At 39.3% G+C, this 8,127-nt stretch overlaps 1 protein-coding gene across 1 annotated transcript in view; it reads left to right on the top strand.

The window, feature by feature from the left end:
• Nucleotides 1–2,814: 2,814 nt before the first annotated feature.
• The window catches only part of LOC123966662 (NXPE family member 3-like), a 5,859-nt gene continuing 546 nt past the window's right edge, over nt 2,815–8,127 (top strand). The window contains exons 1-6 of the mRNA XM_046042801.1: nt 2,815–2,917; nt 5,434–5,871; nt 6,376–6,671; nt 7,290–7,360; nt 7,735–7,941; nt 8,025–8,127. The exon at nt 8,025–8,127 is cut by the window's right edge and continues 546 nt beyond it. Coding sequence (XP_045898757.1) covers nt 2,831–2,917; nt 5,434–5,871; nt 6,376–6,671; nt 7,290–7,360; nt 7,735–7,941; nt 8,025–8,127 — 1,202 coding nt within the window. The 5' untranslated portion in view covers nt 2,815–2,830. The remainder of the gene's footprint in view (nt 2,918–5,433; nt 5,872–6,375; nt 6,672–7,289; nt 7,361–7,734; nt 7,942–8,024) is intronic.

Here is an 8,127-nt window from a genome sequence, read left to right as displayed (position 1 = left end):
GATTTAACTGCAGGATCACAAAAGAGTTCTCTGTTCATCTCTGTGTTCCCTTGAAATGAGTCTCTGCTCAGGTAAGACACATTATTCATTTGAGTAAATTTGAAGTTTCATTTTATAGACACCATAAAAACTGAATGTTGCCACTAAACATTTTAATGTGTATATTTTTTAAGGTAGGCCTATTTGTATTTTACTATTTCCATTTAATGCTACTTTATTCTTCTGCTCCACTACATTTCAGAGGGAAATGTACTTTACATAATTTATCAGTAATAATGCATCTCATTTATTTGCTGATTATATTTTGTATTAATCTGGATCGGCAAATTACCAAGTAAAACTTTATTTGCCTCCAAAAGGTAGCTGAGTAGAAGTATAAAGTATAATATGGAAACACTGAAGTAGTACTAGTACCCCGCTTGAGTTCTAGTTTAATGCTACAACACTATACAAATAAAAACACAAACTTCGGTAGATTGATTAGCTTCTCCACAATTCAGTCGTTCAGTTCATTTTACGGGAACCTTAAGCATCAAAGTAGAATTCATTGAGATGAACCGAGACAGAAGAAAGAAGCAAATCATTCCATTTGAACCGATCATAAAGTCCGAATATGTGTCCATTCCTTAATTATTTATATTCCTTTATTCTGTAAAAGTACACTGATCAAGAGAATCAAATGCGGGTTTTCATAAAAATGAATCCAAGTTGAAATAAATAACGCTTGGAGTCATCAAACTGTAGAAGTAGCATTTCTTTGATAAGGAAATTTCCTTCTCTTAATATTTCTGAGGGCGAACAATCTGGTGTTTTTTTTTATCAATGTGTTACAAGTATTTTAGACAGATAGGCCTATAAACTATAAATAGAGGATTTTTTATTTTTTTTTTGAATGCGGAAACATGAATTGAACAAACAAAGAGGTGGATACATTATTTGGCTAAACAGATTGTGTAGCCTACCTGCTGATGTTTGCATCCACCATTTTTTTCAGCTGGCAGGATTTTTTCCCCCTGCGAGTTCCCTTAAAAGAGCCGATGTTTGCAGCAACGAAGGACAAACTATAACAGGACCATTATAGGAAGAAGTTAAACACATAACACAGGCTAACACAGCCGCAGCTGCCACTTGTAGAAGGACAGAGCGAATGCTTATAATATCTTTGACCCATCATTAGGGCACGAGTAGATCTGAGTATAATTATATTTGTGTGTTCCTTATACCCGTTGCAGTGTAATTAACGCCGTTACAACGCATTTTAACCTGAAATTAAGTGTTGTTGTTTTTTTAAGAATTCACCAACACTGAGAAACATTTCGACACCAGAAAAAACAAACCCACGAGAAACAGAGTAACCTTATTTTCTTTTGCTCGATTCCCGACGGTGGAGACTTAACAGGACGGTAGCTCTCCTGATGCGTAAATAGATTTCTCTAGGCTATAGGTTTTCTTTAACACGTTGCTTTCATGATCAGAGAGGCTGCTGTCAGTTCATCCAGACGGATCCTGTCGGAGGGTCGGGAGATTCAAATAATCAGTGACGTTATGCTGTTGTGTACCTCGTGCGTAAATACGCACAGCCTTTTACTTAATGGGGAGACATTCATCCTATTTTCCTATTTTCGCTCCAACTCACTTTCAAGAACATGTCACTTCAAACATCAGATTCATTTATTTAACAATTTCAAAAATGTTCCAAACATTGTTCTAAATTACCTTCATAAAGCAAGGAAACGAAAAAAATCTCTCATGACATGAAAGGTCCTTCAATACTGAAAAATCATCACATTACCTGCGCCAAATAACAAAAGGTGGGAGCTACATCACCAGTCTCTATAATTGGCCTATAAGAAGGGAATGCAACCAAGAGTTAGGTTATAACAAACATATTCAAATTAAACTGAACTCGAATACCAAAATATATGCTCATAATAATTAGCCTAACATATTGTGCTCAGTGCACTGTATTTATTAAACCGCACCGCTAGGGGCCACTGAAAACTACCTTTAATTGTAATTCTTAATATACAATGTTTATTTAGAACAGTTATATATATAAATGACGCAACACAGCAAATAAAAGGCTTCAAACAGACCCCACCATCGTGATCAGTATTGATCAACCCCAAAAATCCTATTCAGAGCTGCTCCTGCTGTTCCCTCCTATTTACTCTTGCATAATACTGCAGTATCAGTTTTTGTAAACTAAAGCTGGACAAAAACTGAGCTTTATGTTTGTTTGTTCCTGGCACATTGCTGTAGCAACAGTGCATAAAGGAATTTACAATGAATATGCAAAATGTGCCTGTATTTGTATTTTAGATGAGATTATATTTCTCTTACATCATCTGCATTTGCAGTCTTGGCAGGAATTCATCTAAATAACTGTGGAAAACTGTACTTAGCAGGACACTGGTGAAAACAGATATTTGTGCAACTTGTTGTAAGGGTGACTTTGCAGACAGTGGTGTCAGATTACAAAATACTTCATTGTCCAAATCTAATTAAATAGTGTACATCATAGGTTCACCTGGAAATGAATCATCGTGTTGAACTGCAAGGCTGCTGTCTTTGGATGTGGCCTTGGTTGTTGGTTGATCCGTTAATTACCTGGGTAACTGCGTTTAGTTTAGTTCTAATGATTTAAAACCAGATATTTCCCATTTGAGTTCAAGTTTTCACAAGTAATACTTTTTAAAATAACAAGGTGTCCCCTTTGTTTTTTTAAATCCAGTACCAGATGAAGTGGTCACAGTGCCATGCTGCAGCCAGAGATGAAGACTGAACACTGATCATGAAGGTCAGAGCTTGCATAATAGAGGTGGTCAGCATGCGTATCACAAAGTACTGCACCATCTTCCTCTTGCTGGCTGTGTTTGTAATAATCTTTATGCTACGTAAGATGGACTTCCTGAAGGTGAGAACTTGGTTTTAGTGGGACCGTTTGAAGGATGTTCCTCATTGAAATTGTAGTTCACCATATTTTTTCACACAATCCTGCACTGTGCTTTGCTGACAGCAGTGCAAGGATACGGCTGGCCTTATTCTATACTTTTCACCTCATGACAATACCAAAACCATCAATGTGTTCCAACCAGAGCCTGAAGTGGAAAAAACTTGGGGGCCAGTACCTGGGGCAGTGTGCCCCATTCACATGTTGGCGTGTAATTCAACTGTTTCACAAATAAAACCATTTTACACCACTGTGGTTAAGGTTTGATATTAGGGCTAATGTTAGTTTTATTATCATTATCATTGCAGATAATAGTATACTATGTGGCTGACCACTAGCATAATATTAATTTCAGTTGGACAGCAGTTTTATTTTAGTGGGTTGTGTTCATGCATGAAAAATGCTCTACATAGTGGTTTGTCTCTAATGTGTTTTTTGCTGAGTGTCAATAATCATAACTTTCATGCAGAACAAGGAGTTCAACATTTAATTTAGTGTGCTGTAGCATGTCAACCTTTTGTAAGCAAACATTACTCAAGCAAAAGTAAATAGAGTATTTGAACCTCAGACTCCAGGTTAATGAGGCACTCCAAAAAGGAAACTTTCTCTACTATGTAGGCTAATGTTCTTCTCATGTATATAAGTTAGCACACATTTTCCTTTATCCTAAAATTAATCAGTGATCACACAAAATTAAAGTAAAGTAACGGATTATGGTGAAATTTAGACATTTATGTCCATGACTGGGACGTCCTGTAGCTGTGACCAGTCAGTTTACTTGTCTGTTCAGGCCTCTATTTATTCAACAATGATAAAATGCAAAATCTTGCTCATAAAGTATTGACAGATACTTTGAATAGAATGTAATAAGGGCAGTTAAACACTACTGTTCTGCCTGGTGTTAAAGTGCCTGGTGTTCTCCTTTGAGAAAAGAAATCAGACTCCAAAAGGGGGTAAAAATAAGGCACAACCCAAACATCTAAGTGCAACTCTATATAACCCTAAACAAATAGCCCCCCTAATTCCTCCCCCCATCCCCAGCTCTGGGTCCTCAAAGCTGATTTAAGGAGAAAGAGAAAGACCTATGAAGATGGGGACAAAGCAGAGAACAGATACACACATAATAATTACTAACAAGGAGACCGACACAATGCATCTGCCACTACAATGTCACGCCCATTGATGTGACGAACGTCCAGGTTGTAGGAAGAGCAGAGCGCAGCAATCTAGCCTCTGGTTAGGACACTAGAAGGAACTGAGAAAGGTCAAAGGGTCATGATCTGTATATACCACCACAGGCACAGAGCTAACATACACATAGAAATGCTGCAAAAACAAAATTAAATTTTCTTGTTGAAAATTCAACTGATGTTTATTGAATTTCCTCGAAAAGAAACAAAATGGCCTATCTATCCCCAAATCTTCAAATTGCAGCAACATTGCCCCTGCGCCCACTTAACTAACATCAAGTTTAAAAGCTTATCCCACCGAGGAGCAGCCAAAACTGGAGCATAACCAAATCAGGGAATTAATACTGTCAAAAGCTCCCTTTTATATTTTTTGGTTTCTTAATGGCGCCCCCTAGTTTTGAATTAATTTGAATAGCGTTAGGTTTCTGTGGACTTAGATGAAGAGGATCTTATTTTGATACAGCCAATCAAAATTTACATGAAGCAGTAACCCACATCAGCTTTCCTGCTAAAGACTCCATCTTATCCAACTTACAAACATGAACCTGTCCTGTACAGTAGCTTGTTATATACGCGACTAAACAAACATTCATCAGGGAAGAGTGCACTGCTGACATCAGTTTGTGAGCAAGTTAGCTAATTAGCTTCTCAGCAGCAGCACATTAAACAGTATGTTAATGTACCTGCTGATGACACTTGGGTCGTTACTCTTCAAAACCTCCATCAACATGCTGTCTGCCCATTTACATGTAGCCACAGCTCAAGTTTGTTTACGTTTTCTCTCCTCTACTGGCCCTCTGCCAGCGGCTGTCAATCAAACACAGATATTGACACGCCCCTCCAGCTGGCTGAGATGAAAAGGGCATTTAAAAAACACTTTGACATTATTTTTGACTCTAAAGTGTGTTTGTGTCTGCCTTGTGTTTATTTGCATCTTTCAGCTATGAAAATCTTCCTCTGTCATCAGTACCTGGCAAACCACTAGGCATGAAACAGCCACTGTGCCACTGAAAATATCCCAATATTCAAATCCAACCTGCAGCCCTTTGCTGCTTTCCCTTTTTCCTCACTCTATCCACTGTCCTGTCAAAACAAAGTCAAAAAAGTGCTCCAAAAATACCTTTAAAAAACTCTCCGAATCTGAATTTTTACCTTGTGCAAAGCTGTTTCAGTATCTTGAGACATTTTATCCCTTGGGTCCATTTTTAGAACATAGTTTGCACAGTTGGCTTATTTGTTTAATTTGATTTTAGTATTTTTGATGCATTTCTCTCTCCCCCCTCCCGCCAGTTTCAGCATAAAGTGAAATCCTACCCAAGAGTTTCCCCTGACCGTGACATTCAACATGGCTTCTGCACCTTCCAGCCACCGTCCTCTAAGGACGCTCTGGAGGAACGCCTCCTACTAGACTCCATTGCTTGGCCTGAAACTCCAGCTCTGCCAGATCCTCTTTCCCTGGAGCAGACCAGTGATCCTGCCCACAGCAGTTTCACCATTCTCCCACCAGGGAGGGGAGGAGGAGAGTGGCACGTAGGGGATCAGCTGGAGGTTATGATTAAAATGTATGACTTCCTGGGCTGTCTCAAGAAGTCTGGGGGAGACGTCTTACTCGCCCGGCTGCACAACCTGAAGCTTGGTGCAGGTGTGGCTGGACAAGTGGTGGATCATCTCAATGGCTCCTACTCTGCTGTGTTCTCTTTACTCTGGGAAGGAAGCGCACAGGTTGAGGTGAGGCTGCTAATATTAGCATACTTCCTCATAGTAGCCCCCAGGAGGCTCTTGAACAATCGAGAAATACTGCACAGTAGATGTGCTGGTCATGAATGGGACTTTTTTAATGTGACCTGTAACCCCATAAAATACTGTATGATGTAGGTATGGTTGTTAGCCACTGTAAACATTTGCAGGTTAAATTAAAACAATAAAGAACTCTTCTCTAAACACTTAGACATACAAAGGATCTCTCTTACCCCATGCACACCACTTCAACATGTGGAGAAATCCAAAGCTTGAAAGACTTACCCTGCCTAGTTACGGTTGCTGAACTGTGATTGGATAATCTCTGATCGAGGGGTTTAGTCAAGTGAATGGTCAGTTCTCCAGAGAGTCTGAAGCTCAAACTGGTTTACACCTGAGACAAAGTGTGCAGCTTTAAGTAGTATTCATTTGATTTGTCGTTAATGACTAAACATGACTGGACTTAGTGAAAATTCTGGTTCTCTGTCCCATCAGGTGACGCTGGTTCACCCAAGTGAGGCTGTCACAGTGCTGCGCAGGCTGACCAGTGAACAGCCAGACAGGGTTTATTTCCAGAGCCTCTTCCGTTCAGGCTCTCTTTCTGAAACTACAACCTGTAACGTCTACCTACGTCCAACCCAGCAGCCGCTGTGCAATTACACTGACCTCCGTACAGGTGAGCCTTGGTTCTGCTACAAGCCAAAGAATCTCAACTGTGATGCCAGGATCAGCCACTCCATGGGAGGATTCAAACAAAACCTCAAAGCCAACGAAGAGAAGCTCTTTCAAAGGTGAGGAAGAAGAGAGACAGGACTTTGTGTGTGAATTCTAATAAATATGTATCTCCTTGGTGGGAAACTTCACACGTTTGTAACTACAGGCAGCAAAGAATGAATCTAAAGATGTTCACAGTCTCACATAATACAAATCAAACTAATCAATCCCAATCACACTAGCTGATTTTCAGTAAGATAGATGGATAGTATTTGTTGTGTTTAATATGTTTTATTGTAAATGTATACATTTATTTTGGACAAGTTCTTTTCAGAAACTTAAAGATGCACACTTTTTTCTCGGGGGGCAGTGCACAAGCTATAAAAATCACACTGACTTCACGTGATAACGTTGATATAGTTAAAGTGTTAGCAAACAGTGGCCTATTTACACATCCAGAAGACATGCAGCAACATTAGCATGCCTTTGCAGGTAATTCTGGCCAACTGGGAAAAGTAAATCCCATGCAAAGTCAAGTTATTATCATTATTTAGTTATCAGCGACACCTTGCACATTTCAAATAGTCATTGGACCCATTGTTTACATGAAAATATTTTATTTTTCATTTCCTCCTTTCTTGTATTTATCTTATAGTGTGTGTAAGAAATATTTTATCATATGTGCTCTTCTCCAGTGGTGTCAACATGAAGGTTTCTCTTCAGGCTTCAGGATCTGCCAGCATCACAGTGTTGCCAAAAAAGAAAGGTAATAATAATAATTCAAAACAGATTGTGTTACAGATAATGAAAGTATAACTGATAGAAATAAGCATTTGTAAACAACTTACCAGAGAGATGTATCCAGACCAATTTGAGAAGAGGGCTGGGAGTAAGAAGTACATCTACAAACATAAAAGTTCATGAACATAGCACAGGCTATGATAAAATGATAATAATAATATAATTAATAATTTAAAAGGACCACAGCCCTTTTTTATTATTTTATCTACCTTATGAGTAAGGATAGTCCATAAGAGGTTCACTATACCTTACTACTTATTGTTGTTATCCCCTGTTGTTATTTTTTGAAAATAAGAAAAAGTTAAAATAACCCCAACATTAAACTTAACTTCCTCTCAGGTCAACCAGAGGTGAAGAGCAGCAGTGTGAAGTCTGGACCCCCTGGCTATTACTACCAGGGTGTGTGGCAAGCACTGGGTGGCACCGCAGTCCGAGAATTCAACACCTCGTCTGCTATCAGTCAGTGTCTGAAAGGCAAGAAGGTCCACCTGTATGGAGACTCCACCATCAGACAGTGGTTTGAGCACCTCAACGCAGCACTGCCAGGTAACTGATCCACAGGGATTTCTGCCAACAGTTTGATTTTGTTCACACTGCAGCTTCATCTGTTCCCTCTGTGATACTTTTAGATCTTAAGGAGTTTAACCTGCACAGTCCAAAGCAAGTTGGACCTTTCATGGCCTTGGACTATGCAAACAACATCTTGGTGACGTATCGCTGCCACGGTCCTCC

Source organism: Micropterus dolomieu, unplaced genomic scaffold (genome assembly GCF_021292245.1).
Source record: "Micropterus dolomieu isolate WLL.071019.BEF.003 ecotype Adirondacks unplaced genomic scaffold, ASM2129224v1 contig_13938, whole genome shotgun sequence".
Taxonomy (NCBI): domain Eukaryota; kingdom Metazoa; phylum Chordata; class Actinopteri; order Centrarchiformes; family Centrarchidae; genus Micropterus; species Micropterus dolomieu.
Note: the sequence above shows the minus strand (reverse complement) of the source record. Positions and strands in the feature narration are given on the sequence as shown.